This window comes from Cottoperca gobio, chromosome 2, assembly GCF_900634415.1.
Source record: "Cottoperca gobio chromosome 2, fCotGob3.1, whole genome shotgun sequence".
Classification (NCBI taxonomy): domain Eukaryota; kingdom Metazoa; phylum Chordata; class Actinopteri; order Perciformes; family Bovichtidae; genus Cottoperca; species Cottoperca gobio.
Window position 1 is genome coordinate 3,791,663 of NC_041356.1, and position 18,098 is coordinate 3,809,760.

The 18,098-nt window shown below is 41.4% G+C and overlaps 1 protein-coding gene across 2 annotated transcripts in view; it reads left to right on the plus strand.

Moving 5' to 3' along the window:
• Positions 1-5,749, plus strand: part of LOC115021828 (beta-1,3-galactosyltransferase 1) — an 87,092-nt gene extending 81,343 nt beyond the window's left edge. For both annotated transcript variants that reach the window (XM_029452549.1, XM_029452540.1), the window contains one exon: positions 3,599-5,749. In XM_029452549.1, the coding sequence (XP_029308409.1) occupies positions 3,862-4,842 (981 nt within the window). In that variant the 5' untranslated portion in view covers positions 3,599-3,861 and the 3' untranslated portion in view covers positions 4,843-5,749. The remainder of the gene's footprint in view (positions 1-3,598) is intronic.
• Positions 5,750-18,098: the final 12,349 nt, after the last annotated feature.

Here is an 18,098-nt window from a genome sequence, read left to right on the forward strand (position 1 = left end):
GGTACTGTCAAGACAGCCAGTTCAGATTAGCAGATTATTAGCAATAAACCTGTGAATGAGTATTAATCACGACTGTAATTATTATGCTTTAATGTTTTTTTACACACTTCGACGCCCTATTTTACTGCAATGGGGTATTTTGTAGTTATTATTGCATTAGCTCGATTTACTGCCGTTTTATCAGCAGAGCAGTCATTATTATGACCTCCAGCAGGAGTAATAGTGCTGCTTAACTCCTGCTCTGTGTGACATCAACGGAGACACTACAGGGTACAAATGTTTAACTCAAAGATATCGCCCTGAAACTTGACTACTTGTATAAAGACGATTATATTTTGACTCACACGTTTTTTAAATGTTACGTTTAAATGTGCAAATGAGGCGTTATCTGATTAAATATGTGCTTATTTGCAGACATTTATTCTGGAAAACGGCCTTTAAAGATCTGTGTTGTTGCATGTCAGGGTGTCAATGTCTACATTGAGTTTTGCCGAGTGATAAAGCAGTTGGTTATGCAGAGTATCTACATTCACTGGTCCTGAATGAATTAACTGGATTGTTTTAACTACAGGTTACATCACAGATACACATTGATTTTGTTTTTTATTTTAATGTGAAATGTAAAAACACCCACGAGGTTGCTCTGCTGCGTCGCATTATGTCAATGAAGTCCTTGTTTTAAATATTTTAAAACAGATTGTACTCTTTTTGCACAGTTCTATGTAGTTTTCAGCTGTCAGAGGGCCGCGCAGAGAAAAAGAAATGGACTTGGCAGCTTCAGCTGATTGTAATGGACGAGCTCATGCCACAGCAGAGGTGTCGCGCTGCGTCCGGGCCTCGTGTATTTCAGTCATCAGAGTCGTAAACTCATCATCAAACACCATCAAATGGTAAACCTGCTCTTTACAGAAGTGGATCCGCGACCACGGGACTTTACGATGGTCCATATGTGATACGTGGCCGTGAAACGTGTGATCTCATAAGGGACCTTTAACACATGTATGTATTCATGCATCAGTTGGTATCATGTATGCACTTGAGTGGGTCCTTCAAACAGCAGACCATGTGTCCTATTCCATATATTTGGACATGTCTCCATTAAAAAGAGTGATCCCTGTAATAGGACCGTCTCTGTATTACACCCCATCTTGTTTCTACTTGGTTGTCTTTATAACATGCGGTCCAGCTGCAGTCACTATAAGGTGCATTATAGTTATTTTTCTGTGAGGTCTTTGTGACACCAGATAACATAAAAACACATAATAAAAAGCATGAAAGTGCAGCGTGACCTGCTGTCGGTCCCCAGATTGAATTTCCCGAGAGGCTCCGTGTTGTGTTGATGATGCAGGATGGCATCACAAAGAACTGTCCAAGGAATGATTTATGTATCGTGCTGGGTACCTTCCAATAACCCAGTACTAAGAAACTTCTCCAGACAAACAATTCCTGCTTTCAATCCCTTTTGTACCCAGATCTAGAATTCTTTTTTTTGCGGTATAATGCAACGTGTGACTTTTAACTTTACAGTTCTTGACCTCCAGTTTGAAAATGGGAATAATGCAATGTGGCCCAATGAGCCACTCTGTAACACATGCTCATCATTCATGGCAACAAATGTGTACTTGAACCTCTCTCCAGGCTGCTGACTCAGGACGCTGTGTGGTCTGTAATGGCCATGCTTGATTAGTTTCTGCTAACCACAAATTAACACTTCATTACTTGATACTGCAAGAGCTGTGTCACCACAATTTAAAACTATGATCCCATGCCCTGATGTTCTCAGTAACATATTCATCAGATGAGTCCTACTGAGTGCTAATGTAATTTAAAGTGACACGACAGCATGAAACGATACGGTCAAACTTTCCAATTTGCTCTGAGGGGAAGTTAGGTCTCAAGGTTTCGTGAGGTGCATCGCCCAGTGAGGATGTAGGTTATTCTGGGCTCCAGAAAAATGAGCGTGCAGTCGGTCCGTAGGGTTATGAAACCAATGAGCCTCCTCAGGAAACTGCAGAGGTGAAAACAAGCTGATCTGCAAACAGGAAGATGGGGGTGAGGGGGTGAGGGGGTGAGGGGGTGCGGGTGAGCGGGGTCAAGGAAAGGGGATGAATATGATGATCGAGTGATTGCTCCAGAGAGAGGGAGGGGGATGAGAGGACGTGGAGATTGACTGATGGCACTAGAAGTTGAGGGGAGGGAAGGGTAAAAGTAAAGATGGTTCAACATGGTATGAAGACAGAACCAGGGAGAGTGGGAAACTTGAAATGCGACAAAAACAATAAGAAAAGCCATATGGATAGAGAGTGAGACAAAGAAAGAAGGGGAGTGGGAGGCAGTGAGACATAAAAATGGATCAAGCACCCACTGAAGTAGAGAAGGAGGGAGTGATGGAGAGGGAGGAGGTGTGGAAAAGCAGCCATGATGAGATGGATTCTACTGGACCATGAGATTGATGACTCTGCTTTAGAAAGAGAATGAGAGGGGAGAGATAGTGAAGACGGGGGGAGGAATAAGAGAAAAGCCCTGATGAAAAGAACCATGGCGCCCTGCAAGATACGACAAAGTCTGGAGTCTGATAAAAGAATAAGCCGGTTTTATCTCAGCCTTTCCATCTTTAAGCAGAGCGCAAGCAGCGTCTCCGCACATTTCAGTATCTCTAATAGGATCTTTTTTGTTCATCATCAGTTATGCATTGCAAAAAAAAAAGAAAAAGAAGCATTCCCCCAGTATAAGAGCACATGAAAAGAGATTATGTCTGAAGCAAATAAAAGTCTTGAAAAGAAGGATTAGATTTAGTTTGGCTTTGAGACACCAGACATCCTGTCAACTGATCATGCATAACCGCCTTTGGATGCAAACATTTAAATCCATATTCAGAGCTTAAATTCATCCCCTCATGGTCTGTCGGTGTGTCCAATTAGAGCAGTGATTCTGAAAGTTGCTCCACACACAGCAGTGCCTGTCCAGCTAACAAAAGAGGAAGCTCATTACGCAGTAAAATATGTAAAATCCACATGCCAGGTTCAGTCTGACATTGAGGTATGGAGAGGATGAGTGAGAAGGGAGATGGTGCGAGTGAGACCAAGGGAGAGAGAGAGAGAGAAGTGGATATTAATCTTTTCCCATGAGAATGTTTCACTTTCACCTTCTCTGCCTTGATCCTTCTCCCTCTCTGTCTCCCTCCTCCTCCCCCTCTCAGACTGGCTCTGATTTGCCAGCCTGTGTCTGGACCACAGGGGATAAGAGGAAGATAAACAGCGTTTGCAAACAGAAAGTGGTCGAAGCTGAGGCAGAGCAGGCCCAATGAATGAGAGAGTTTCCTGGCATATTCACTTTGTTCTGCACAGAGCTCTTATCAGAGGCAGTGATAGAATGTTAGGGTAACTGAACTGGCTGTGGCAGTGGACTGATATTATGGGCTGTAATGAATAGGGAATACAAAATATTGTTAGATATGTCACAAGCCTCACTGCTAGCGATGACTATTCATGAAAATGAGATATGTTAGAAGTTACACCTTTAGTCAACATGCTTGCGGTGTTATTACGTAGTTATGATTTATGTCCTTCTGACTGTCTGTTTTCTGATCTTTTTTTAGACGCTGTCACGGAGCGATAAAAGCATTCATGCAAGCTGCGATGGGACACAGTAAGGCTGTGGACGTGATAAGAAATCTCTGCAGTGCTCCTTTTCAATCACAGCCCCAACACTAGGCAGTAGAGAAGTCCATTATCTACGATTAATGACAGCCGTGTTGCGGAGGCAGCCTCAAGCTGCACCGCCAGATCTGAGACAACCCATGGAGGCATGGCCTCAACGTTTCCAACGCTGCTGCCACTAACTCCAGCCGAGTGAACAGCAATGCCTTCTAAGGTCTCCTGCTTATACTTGCTGACAGTGGTTTGCTGGGCCAGCGCTCTGTGGTACCTGAGTGTGTCCCGCCCCTCCACTTCCTACCAGCTGGCTATCCCTTTACGCAAAGCATCCAAGGAGAACAAGAACGGCACCTTCAGCAACATCCGCACGCGCTCACTCAACCCGCACGACTTCGACTACCTCATTAACGAGGCCAAGAAGTGCGAAGCGGAGCCGCCCTTCCTCGTCATCCTGATCAGCACCACCCACAAGGAATTCGACGCCCGTCAGGCCATCAGAGAAACATGGGGTGATGAGAGCTCGTTCCCCGATATGCGCGTGGTCACGCTCTTCTTATTGGGCCGCAGCACTGATGTTGTCCTCAACCAGATGGTGGAGCAGGAGAGTCAGATCTTTCATGACGTTGTAGTGGAGGATTTTATCGACTCTTACCACAACCTGACGCTGAAGACGCTGATGGGCATGCGCTGGGTTGCCACTTTTTGTTCTAAGGCTCAATATGTCCTTAAGACAGACAGCGACATCTTTGTCAACATGGAGAACCTCATCTTCAACCTCCTGAAGCCCACCACCAAGCCCAGGAGGAGGTACTTCACCGGCTACGTCATCAACGGTGGCCCGATCAGGGACATGCGCAGCAAGTGGTACATGCCCAGGGATCTGTACCCTGACAGCAAGTACCCACCCTTCTGCTCCGGCACCGGCTACGTCTTCTCCGCGGACGTGGCCGAGCTCATATACAAGACCTCTTTACACACCAGGCTGCTGCACCTGGAGGACGTGTACGTGGGCGTGTGCCTCCGAAAACTGGGCATCCACCCCTTCCAGAACAGTGGCTTCAACCACTGGAAGATGGCCTACAGCCTTTGTCGCTACCGCCGGGTGGTCACCGTCCACCAGATCTCCCCCGAGGAGATGCACCGCATCTGGAACGACATGACCAGCAAGAAACACCTGAAATGTTAGCAGGACTGTGGGAGGAATTGAATGTTCCTTTATCACCTGTGTCTCCATCATTGGCATTGGTAAACACTACAGCACGTAGCACTGTGCTCAAGGAAGAGGATCGATGGATTGTCCAGGATTTTGTCCGGGCACTGATTGCTTTGCCAGGAGTCTCGATAGTTTAAAGCCAGAGCAAACTCCTCTGACAAAACAGGCACAAAGTTGTTCTAAATGTTCAGATGGTTGGTTGTCATTGCCAGCAGCACTATGATTTGTTTAGGAAACTACAAGACAGGAAGCTTAGCGGCCTGCGTTGAACTACTCATGTATACAAGATAGATACAGATTACATAAATGCCAACTCACTTCTTTGAACGCAGACATTCGCCTGTTGGGTTGATCACAAACTTTAATATGAATGTTCTCATGTATTTTAAGTTGTTGTACATTCTGAACAACGTGTTAATGGATATACTGTCTGGCACTGCGGCAGCTGTCGTCATTGTGAGGACCGTGGTGAGTTTACAGTGTAACGACTCTTTTAAATCGGCTGAACCCTGTGGATCATGTTGCTCTTACTCTAGGAAAGCAGTGCAATCTGAAGTATTAATGACGGGACCTGTTTGCCTCTGTAATATTCCTTTCAGAATCCGACATATTTTCTTACAGAAGATCCACACATCTTTGTATCGTGCAATGAAAAGATATCGGCTGCTTGCATTCCCATGTGAATGTCACTTCTGTTAATGTGTAATGTGCAGTTATGTGTCCCAGGCAGTGCTGTGAGGAGGCTGCAGACTATTCTATTTTCTATTACTTGAACATGAACATGAAGGAGAACAGATGTACTGTAAGAGCAGTGAGAACAAATCAGTGCTTTCTTCTTTTCAATTACTTGAGATCAAATAAAGCGCTTTTATAAGACCTGCTACTGTATTTGTTACAGTGGTATATTCTGCTGGATTTACAACACATAATGTGTAGATGAATACCCCAGCATGCATGTAAGGAAAGTAGATTACGCTCTGAGGTGCTTCGGTACGACTGTTGGAAACCATGAGCCGTCTCATTAGGACTGCTGTTCATTGCAGCAGCTGTGCTCGGTGTGAAGCAGGACCCGGCTCTCAACACGTCACTGACGGAGAGCTGAGTGCTCTGGAAACACCACGGCCGTGTTCTCCTCCATGCAGGTGTGTGTAAGTGGAGCACAGACTGTGTGAAAAGTGAGATTCAATCAAATGTAGCATCTGTGTAATTGGCAGCTGAATGTCTGTTTTTAAGCATAATGTCTTAACAAGGAATTATCCAGGTGAGTGGATTTTTATATTCAAATATAGTGCATAAACTTTTCTTTTCAAAGTGCCTTTTCAATTGTTTTGCTTGTGTGCATGTGATGCCACAAACTGCAAATCAAAGAGAACATATTTTCCTGTAAAGAGTTTGACTCTAGAAAGCTGTTTGATCCTTTTCCTGAAGAATAATGTCTCTGTGCCTTTAATCCCACTTTAACACCTGGACGCACCAGCAGGATTTATGCAACGTATCCTTACAGTTGGTACGATATCTTATGAAAAGTTATTCTATATTTTTCGTGCGTTCTACTACAGATGTCAATTTCCACTTGTTGTATGCATACAGTCTTTTCAAAATAAACTTCCGTCTTCACAGGAAACAACTTTAACAACTGAAGTAGCAAAGTTACGTGACAAATAAATCTCACACGGGACACGAACAGCGTTCTCCCGGGTGAACATCCGGTGTCTTTGGAGCCTCGATCCACCCCGACCTCCTCTCCATTCTAACTTTGTGGCTCTTTATACTTCCTGGTTCACAATTACGTGGACTACATACAAATGGATTGCGTGGGATATAGGAATGACACTGGAATACTTATCGTAGGGTTCGCTACAAACAGTTCATGACAACTAGTTTAGAAGCCAATCACAGTCCAGTATGAAATTTATACAAGTGTGATGTGGAAACTTGAAACCTCCAGGTCACACTCACTGAGAATTGACTTTACAGTGACGTAGGAGACATCTTGTTTCCTAATCCAGCTTTTTATTTTGCAGTTTTATCATTAGTCAATGAGAGAAAATGCTTTCATAATAACGTAATAACATAATAATACGTGTTTTCCTTCTAGTCGCCACCGTCATCAAAGCAAATGCAGGATATGTGTGGTGAGCAGTAGTGGGCCGTCAGGGCCAGCAAGGCCTTCTCTGCTGGCCTAAACATCATCAGAATATACATTTAATTTTTAGATATTTTTTCCACAAATATGTATTAAATTATTCCCCATAGTCTCTTCTCTTCATTTCATAGCTTTCCTCTTGGTTGCGCTGCTTCCAGCCTCAGATGGAGATTTGGAGGTCTGACCTTTATGTTAGAGCTTTTATCCAATCATATTTCAGCCATCATGTGTTGCCAGGGTCCAAGAAATCTGCCCTGAGGCCTTCAGAATCAACAGTGCGGGCGCCTGTCGCTTAAAGTGAACGGAGACAAAACTGTGGCGTTAACCAATCAGATTTCGGGGCCAGCTAGCAGGCGTACGATAACGTCAGCATGTGCACGTCTTTTGATTGGATACATACTATTGAGGGGCAGAGCTATGCAGAGCTAGCAACCTTTGAACAAGCTAATTTGTGTAGATTTCTACAAGCTCGCTTTTTTCAACCCACAATGGCTGAAGGAGGAGAAGAGGTCGATTTGGTCGTAAGATATAATTACAACGTCATTTTCAAGAAAAACTTTTCAGGAAAAGATAGACATCGACGCCAACCCCGATCACAGCTGGGAAAAGGGTTTGTCCGCCACTTTCAAATCCCTAACTACGAGCGGTACCCCCGGCTCACAGCCTCCGAGAGGCACTGCACAGTTGTACTGCTGGGAATGCTATTTACAACTAAATGTTTCGTAAATATTAATATAACTCTGTTGTTAGGGTGATGCAACGCCCTGGTTATACTGCGTTTCTGTCTAAATGTATAGTTTATAGAAGCCATGGCGTCATAATGATGGTATTAAGAGGTGGAATAATTCAGGTAGGACTGTGTAGGACATCACTGAAGGCCTAGGTGTGAAATTCACGGCGCGTCACTGGTGGTGAGTGTAATAATGCTTATGTTCACGATGACGTACACTGACCTTGTATCCCCACTGGTGAACCTGTTGCTGAAAGTTATTAATAGACATTCTCCTCTGCAATCATTTAAAAGGACTTTCCATACAAGGCACGTGCACGTTGATGAAATCCCCCAAATAATACCTGTTGTTTTCTTACTCGAGTAATTTTTCATTTTTGATGCTTATAAAATGAAATATTGATCTGTGAGTTTGTTTTTGTTGTTCATCTTGAAAATATGCTTTTTATCTTAAACATAGAATTGTAAACGTGTGTGTGTGTGTGTGTGTGTGTGTGTGTGTGTGTGTGTGTGTGTGTGTGTGTGTGTGTGTGTGTGTGTGCTCTTTGTTCCAGGCCTAATCATGATTTGAGGGAGCAGCAACACTCCAGCGGGATTTGGTGGCGGAGAAATTAAAAATGTATTCTCTTTACTTGCAAAGATAAACATAAAAATGTGTGAAGCACTTGTGGCTCTCTCCTCAAATACTTTCACTGGGAAATCTAGTGGGAGCTTGTAGGCAGAAAACATCATTGTTGTTATGATTGCCTCATAAAAAAACTATTCCCGGGTGACATCTTTATGTCAAATACTTCTTTTGATCAGATTCGAGAACAGTTTTGGAAACTAGAATATAATTGAAACCGATTTATTCCAGTTTATCAGTTTAGGGTGTATTTGTTCTTTAGGTGTAATGTGTAGGGAAGAAAAAAGAACCCCAACAGCCATCGCATGTTATCAGTTAATGACTAACTTCCTAAAGAAAGTACAAACATAGCCTGCCCAGTTGTGTGCATGCATGTAAAATAATTGTTATTCACGGCTCCTTATCCTCAGTGCTGTGTTTTGCATTCCTCTGATCACTCCCTATGGCATATGCAATTTGATACAATATGCTGAGTAATAGAAAGTCTGCTCTGTAATTGGCCAAACAAGCCAGTGGTAGAGCATTTAAAAGGCTAAAGCTTGGGGAAAATGAAAAGCGAGTGATTATTCCGGGGCTTGTGGTAAATGAACCTCGTAACGAGCAAGGCGGAGTGTGAGACAATTGGGAACACTCAGATTTCAAAACAAAGCATTGGAAGGCAGGCCTGTGGAGCCCTGAGTAGAAATACAACACCATTACGACACAGAGTAGACCTTGGTTTGGCGTCGTAGTCTAGTTAGATGAAGCTATGGCTGGAGGCAAATTTCTTAATGCTGCATAATCCGCTGCAGAGAGCATCTGATAAAAAAAAAGCAGCATCGTCGTATATATATTCATATTCCTGTGCATATTCTTTTGCCCTAAATATGTTATTTTCTGACTTTCCGCTAGCATGACCTCCTCTTGACCTGTGCTTTGAGGCACAGAGGACGCGAGTTTACGAGAACATAGACGGGGAAAAAATTGGCGTGTGCAATCTGCCATCTGTGCAAGCGCAGTTATACCAAGGTGAGAGAAAGCGGCTCATTGACAGCAGCTGGGGAGCCCAACAATCCTCTTCCTCCAGGAAAAGGGATGCTGGGACGCAACACAATGCTGCAGATTCCCTGAAATTAAAATAACCACTTCAGTTTCGAGTAGTTTTTGATTTCTAGCAATTGTTCTTAATATTTTTGTACTTTTTTTGTTTTTTTTTCCACAGGATCTAACTTTGCAAACATTTGATATAAACGACGCAAAACAAATTCATTATGAGATAAACAAATTGAGGACTCAGCGAACAAAAGCAGGTTGGCTGCCTCTGAGACTGAACATTCAAATCTGCTGTGAAATGACTTCTCTGTTAAACAAATCAATAGCAGTGGGGCAGAATAATACCAGACTTGTGCTTCCCTCTGCGTTCACCTTTGCATCGCTGCATAAATGACGTACTTGTCACTTGGTGTTTTATTGGCAATCACATTCTGCATGGCTCACATCTTACGATCATTCGCAGTGTGAAAGTTAACCCCTTCTGCAGAACGACTCCGATACGTAAGACAAAACCGTAATACGGATATCTGCCAGGAGAAACTGTCCTTGTCGATGACAGCGTTTCAGCAGCATGAATTATTTTCTGTCATCCATAACACAGAGATGGGATTTAAATAGGACGCATACATCAGGACATGAGGCAGGGGCACCACACGCACATGACAGAGATGAGTTGACAGCCAGGCTGAATTTGAATTGCGTCAGCAATAAATTAACTCTTAATGCTCTAGGACGAAAGCTGATCTCTTGGAACTGATGGAAGCACCTTCCCAAAGCAGCAGGCTCATATTTATGACCAGCTGCACGCTTAGGAGAAATACTTGCATATTTGCATGAGAGTAGAGTCTCATAAATACCCGATGGGCTTGTGAATATGAAGATCATTGGATTCAGAGAGCAGGTAAAAAAGCTATGTACCCATAACAAGTGTAGGCTACTCGATGTCAATAAAATGGAAGGAGCCTATGTATGTCTGTCATTCGAGTTTATCCACAATTGTTCATCATATTGAAGTTGTTTGCATGAGCGGTTCTTGAGAAAGGCTATCGGCCAAACTGGCACTGCATGGTTTTTATAATTTAGCATACCTGAGGAAGAATTCTTAAATCTTGTGCAGAGTCCCTGAGTTAGTCTGTTTGAAGTATATGAGAGTCTGCTTCCATCCAGGCAAACTGCAGTGCTCACTAACTCTTTTCAAAGGCTACAGAGGCATCTCAGCAGTTTACAGCATCATATAGTGCAGTGGTTCCCAACCATTAAAGCCATTACCTTTTAAGACATTCCCATCAAAGCATAAGAACCCCTTCATCAGTTATGCTCCAAATGTGTTGATTACAGTTGATATCAAAGTGAATTTTAAGTAACACTACATAAAAGTTGTTTTTCATACACTTTAATTGTCTATGTTTAGGTCTGTTACTACCACTGTTTATCCAATACTTTTAGATAACTGGTTTAGCTGTTTGTCTATTACTTTTAGCAAACTATTTAACTGTTTATCCATGAGTTTTGGCTTTAACTATTTTAGCTGTAGGCCTATCTATTAATTTAAGGTAGCCTAAGCATTTTAACTTATCTGCTAGCTTGCAAACTAGCTTTAATGCAATCTCTTTAGCAAAACACAACTTTAAGGTGTTGATGGGAGGTTCAGCGTTTCATAGCTGGCAGTTTAATGGTTAGGCCTATTGTGACAATACATTTAATGAACAACAACTTTTAATCCTGATTGGATGCTTAGGCTACCTTCCTTCTTAACACAGTGGATGTGTGGATTTATTTGTATTATTTATTTGTATTGTTGGTTGTACTTGTCCACAATCTTTCCACGTAGGCTACCCCCTAACAACTACAGAAATACTTCCTGGGATGCAAGTCGCCCTGGCTGGGAATTAATGTATCTCACTGTGCCTTGTAACATTGTCTTAATAAATTATGACTTTTAACAGACTGGTGTACAACTACAGCTCGTGTGCTCATTAAGTTGAGGCGAACAAACTCAGTTATTGAGCATAAAACAGGCTTGTGATTCAAAATCAACAAGATTTTGCACTTAAATATATGGGTGATTCTTCAACTATCGTAATTTTTGTGTCCCTGGCAGAAATAAGGAAAACTAAAACAAATTTTTGTTTTTGTGACACTCACTTAACACCAAATACACAAAAATTAAACCATAGACCAGTCATTATTTTTATTACATAAAAAGTGGCCTTTTATGTGTTGTTCTTGCTGTATATCACTTGTCCCTGGGCCGGATTTTGGATATTCAAACCTGCTAAGTTTAGAATTTAAGATTGACCTAAAATTAATTGTATGTGCAAATGATACATAAATTGCCATTTTAATGAAATGTATCATGTGTTGTAAGCTATATTAGTATTTCATGTCTTTTTTTTATAAAAAGAACACCTGTCCCTTGAGGTCCCTGTCATTTCCATCACTCCATGCAAAATGTGAATTTGGTGAGTTTTTTATAAAGTTTTTAAACTTGGTGATCACAGCCATAGTCATTTGACAGGAGAGCACATGGCTGCAGCACAAAGATAGCTCCATGAAGGGAAGTGATATAAGATAAAATCAAGGTCAATATTTGGTAAATCGAAAATATGTTTATTGGCTGTCATTTCCAACTAGCTCATATATCCTTTAAATTTAGAAATAATAAGAAAAACAACATTTGGTATTGTGTATTTTGTGTTTATTTAATGCTAGCTCTATAGAAGACGTTATCATGCTAACACATCATGAGATGTTTTTTAAAATGTGACAAAATGTCATTTCCACAAAAGTCATTTCCATCACTTTTATTATTGTGATGGAAATGACATATTGTAACGGAAATGACAATTTGAGTGTTATGGCTCATATCAGTGAAAAATAATGTATATTAAATTTAACAATTAGACAAAAGACTTAATTGTTTCATACTGTATGGCAACACAGTAAAAAGAAAAATGCCAATGCTGGTGTTGACACCTTCTCTTGTTCTTTAAGATGGCACGCAACACCACATCAGAGAGATCAAAAACTTACAGAGAAAGGATTAAATCAGACCAGGTTAAATCCAGGAGTCCCGCAGGAAAGACAGAGAAATATACCTGAAAAAAAAGCAACGAGGTGCTGTTAGATCTGTGTCAGAATTGTCCAAGAGAGAGCAAAGAAAAACTAGGAGACAATGGCGAACATGTCAACGAAACAGTCGCAGGAAGTTGAAAAGAGTAGCTGTAGTAGAGAGATTTATGGCTGGAACAACCCCACCACAGTCACCAGAAGACATTCTTGTTGACCCAGAACATGTCTCACTTCACAACTCGAGCTCCTCTTAGCCACCTGAAACACCTCAGTTGCCGGCACCTGAAAACCACACACAGAGAAGAAGAGGAAGAAAAAAGGTTGCGAAGAAAAAAGGTTGCGAAGACAAGGGCGAAGGTCTACAGAGATATTCATGCAACAAATGCAAAGCTGGAAGATGCCTTAAAGAAGGTTGAGAAGTAGAAGAAAAGATGTCACCGACTTAAGAAGGAAATGGTGATGGTCGATTCACCGAAGCTCAAAACCAAACAGATGAGAAAAGGAACAAAATATTTAAGAAGAAATCTGCTGTTTCACAACACAATTATTTCCCAAATAAAAAAGAAATATCAAAATATGCACGCTGCTAAAGATCGACAATTGATCGCCAAAGTTGTGGCTGGTAGGCTTTTGAAAAAATACCGCATGGTCAGTTTTGCTAAAAAGGAGTTTGGGTTCTCACCTAAGCTGTGGAGGGAAAACGTGACGAGGGCCACCAAACTTCGATACACCGGGCACTGGACACCGGGAAGCCTTATTGACATTTTCCTGGATTCATCCATACTTTCTATTTCTTTTTTTTCCAACACAACATAATTTCTGTCAAATGTTGTATTTGTACTATGTTGTTTATCCTGTACACACGACATCTATTGCACGTCTGTCCATTCTGGGAGAGGGATCCCTCCTCAGTTGCTCTCTCTGAGGTTTCTTCCATGTTCCCCCTTTAATTTTGGGGTTTCTTTTAGGAAGTTTTTCCTTGTGCGATGTGAGGGTCTAAGGACAGAGGATGTCGTAACCTGTACAGTCTGTAAAGCACACTGAGACAAATGTATAATTTGTGATATTGAGCTATACAAATAAATTTGATTTGATTTGATTTGATACATCCGTAAGATGCAATCTAACAAAATCAGCAAAGAAGTGGAAGAAAAAATAACAACATTTATTGAGCGTGATGACAACAGTAGGATAACAACAGGAAAGAAGGAGACAATTACAAAGAATAAGAAAACAATGCAAAAGCACTTTCTGGTTGAGAGTCCATGGGACTCTACATACACTGCTGAATGATTTTTCAGACCTACTTAAAGGGCCTACGAAATGATATTTCGTCAGTGTTATTGGGCTTGGTATATGATAGGTTGCATATCTATTGTGAAATGTGTCATATATATATTTTTAATATTGATGTATTCGTAATAAATTACGATCATAACAGCATAAAAATGACTTCCGCTAACAACAATCAATCGCTGCGCCGAGTGCATCCACTTCGGCAATGTTCGGGCGATGATGTCACAAGTGAGATTCAAAAACAATTTAAAACTGAACGCAGAAGCTGTGCCTACAATACTGCCGAGACCCCAGCCAGCACAAGCCAGCACGCCGATTCTAACACGTCTGCCGGTGCAGAGTCCCCCACCAAAGAGACAAAATGCATTCGCCAAAAGGGAGAGAGTAAAGGTAAGCCGTGCTACTTGTTTAATTTATTTATTGTTACAAGCATAAAGCCATAATCGGTCTAGGCCTACTGTATGTAACGAATTGATATACAAATGTAAACTGTAATGTAAATGTTTCCTAAATTTCCCTCGGGATGAATAAAGTATCTATCTATCTACACCAGGCCCTAGCCAATATCTGTGTGTTATTGTTTGTAGTATTAATAACTTTAGCTAATTACACTTCATTAGCTTAATTAAGTATAGATTCAATGTTTATAACAGGCTTCCCCATTTTGTTCTGTAGTTTGAGTAAAAGCGTGAGTCTATTTAACTTTTAACTATCACCCTATTTAACTTTTAACTATCACCCTATTATTACAGAGGTATTGAAACATTTGGTGAATGAAGCCACTGACAGAACTGAGGATACCTGTATGATCAGCGATCATCTATTGGACATCCACACTGGGGAGGAAGCTGTGTGTACACCAGTAAGTATACAGACTGTACGTCATCTGTACGTTACAGTTGTAATACCAGTAGACCTGCACATGACGTGTTAAACATACAATCACCACATGCATGTACATAATTCATATATTTGTTGATATCATTGCTCTCAATCAATTCAACCACATCTTTTATTATGAATGTTATTAGATATTTTCCTTATGCAGACATGTATAAACATGCAATACAATTTCAAGCTGGTTTGAAAGATTTATTATTAAAGTTGTGTTTTGTACATTTCAGACATGAAGTCCATGCAGACGCGACCACGTGCCAGGTCAGCTGGACTGCAAGTTCCAATCCAAGTTGGTTGTTCCAAAGGTCAGCATCATAATATATATATATATATATATATATATATATATATATACATACATACATATTATATATAATGCTTGATTATAAAACATATTTTTTGTAGAGTATGTTACTGAACTCTTGACTGAGACTCAATGCTTTGTGCCAAGACAATGTTGATGAGGAACCTTTCGAAGTCCCAGCTCCACTCAGCAGTCGGTGGAAGAACCAAACAAGAGGGATGCTGTTGTGCTGTATAGAAGCAGATTCAATCACTGAACTGACATTGTGTTTTGTTATTGACTCTAATAAAGTGCTGATACTTGAACGACGTGTAGTTGTCAGATGGAAACGTAGCACAGATCTTCTGAATGGCACATGATGGCATTCTGTGGTTCTTACAAGTATTCCCCAACAAAATCTCACCAGCTGGCGGTATGCCACATAGCGATACATTCTGTAACATACAAGATTATACATGTCAATGGTAATCACTTCAACCTTATTTGCTTATTTATCTATGTATTCTGTGACTGTGTCAGAGTGACCATTCGACTTCCCAAAAATACATCAAAGTTTCTGAGCTCTACACATTGTGAACACAAGTAACTTCCTCATTACGTGACTGATCACCTGCTTGTTGTCTGTCCCTCTTCGAATACCTTTGGTAGGCTGTCTGCAACACCCAAACATCCAGACACTTTGATTTGAATCCTGGGTGATCTGTTATGTAGGTTATGTTTGCACCATGTCCCACATATTCATTGAATTCCTCCATGACATCCTTTTCTTGGCAGCAGCTCTTCAATTGCTTCCATAATTGTACAGTTTTCACATGTACACCTAAATGTACAAAAGAAGAGTAGTAAGGACATGTACACAATATGCAATATCCAGAAAAAAGGCCAATATTAACGTCATCTTAATGTCATACTATTTATATGCCTGTGTTTGACAACAGGCTCGTAAGCACTATAGGTGAGACGGTCAGTATACAGACTATACTTTATAAACCAGCGCTGTCCTCCGATCTGTTTGTTAGCTAATAGCTAATGCTTTATATACAGCCTCGTAATATATGACGTTTGACATCAGACACAACGATAGAACCTCAATCGCAGAAACTTCGAGAAAGAATCAAGCTTTACAGACGTCGATGTGTCCAAGTAGAGAAATAATTGAATATTTAGGGATCGGGCAATTTGCGGACAACTAGTCGGGTTCATAACAATTCAAGGAAACCAAGCTATCAACTCGCTAGCAAGCTATCGATAGCTTTATAGATCTATTTACGATCGAGGATAATTTTACGTTTTATTATGATGTATTTACTATATATTGAGAAGTTCTATGAAATATAGTCAACTGTATATACCTGTCTGTGTTCTGTTGCTGCACAGGATCTCCGCCAAATCCAGGATCACCATCACCATCATCCGCATGTTTGCTCCCGTCTGTGTCTCCATCTTGAATACTGTGTCTCACCCGCATGATCTAAATCCACAACACCGGCATCCTCTTTAATATACTCCTCTTCTTGAAGGTGCAACGAGTCTATTGACGACTCACTGTAACTCGATTCTGACGAAATATCCGAGCCAGAGTCCGACATCGCCACTTCTGCCGCTTCTGCCGCTTCTGCCGTGCTGTCTGTGTATTCAACTGGTGGACTATTTTATACTTGTGACGTCAGAACACGGCGTCGGGTGTTTCCGGTAGCGGCAATGTAAACATCGGTGGTCGACAAACTAAATCATGATTTATTAAATACTGCAATCATTGTGTCATTAATAACACATCATTTTACACCACAAATAGCATTTACTATCATCAGTAGAAATTCATGTTTATCATTTTGTAGGCCCTTTAAGAAAAAGATGGGAAAACACATCTATAACACCAGACATCAGTATTCAGCTCTCAGAACCCTGAAGCAGAATTTAGGAGAGGATGCTATTATCTTGCAAATTGATTTTGCGGAGAATTATATGTAAATATGGGAATGAGATCCAAGCAGTCCATTTTGGTGATTCCCACCAACAAGCCACTCTCCATACAGGTGTGGCTAACACCAAAAATGGGGTAGTGTCGGTCTGTTCTATTAGCTCCTCAATGCGCCATGACCCATCAGCTATCTGGGCTCATCTCAACAGTGTTCCCTTACCTCAAAGAGCTGAACCCAACAGCCACAACGTTGCATGTAATCAGTGATGGGACCACCACACAATACAGATCCAAGAAAAACTTCTTCTTGAGCAAAATCCCCTTTCAAATGGGATTTCAGAGGATCACATGGAACTTTCTGGAGGCAGGACATGGAAAAGGCCCGGCTGATGGAATTGGTGCAGCAGTTAAATGGAAGGTTGACTCACTAGTAGTAAACAGCACTGATCTTCCAAATGGAAAAGTGCTGTATGAGCAGCTTTCAAAACAGCCATCTACTGTGAAGCTGATGTATGTCACTGAGAAGGAGGAAATGTACAGTTTTCTTCCTGATGGCCTGCAGACTATCCGAGGAACAGTAAACGTTTTTCACCACACCCACAGGCTTTGTTATGCAAACATGAGTGCAAAACACTTTCATTTTGTTTTCATCTGTACCGTGTGTAATTTCACTGCATTATGCTCCTAGATTGTCTCTACAAGACCAGGAGAGATCTCTTGGCGAATTCTGAGCTGCTTTTGCTCAGAGCCCCATGTTTGCAGATGTTTTGGTCTCCAAACGGTATACATGGAGGAAACAGATGAAACTGAAACTCTTTCAAAAACCACATCCACAAGCACACCTACCACCAAAGTTCAGTCCGTTGCAGACCTTCATGAGGGACTAATTGGAAAGTGGTGTGTGGTCAGATATGATGGGGAGCCTTACCCAGGCATTATACAGCATGTTGGCTCTGACAACTGTGCTTTGGTAAAAACAATGAGTCGTGTTAGCAAAAACAGGTTTTTCTGGCCAATGAGAGATGATGTGCTCTGGTATCTGACGGAAGATGTTTTCAGACTGGTCCCAGAGCCTCAGCCAGTTACAAAGTGGCATGTGATGTTGGATCCTGCAGTTTGGGCAGAAATACGCTCTGTTCTTGACCATGATGAATAGAGGCAGACTTGGTACATACTGCATGCAAGTTTCACAGATAAATACTGTGA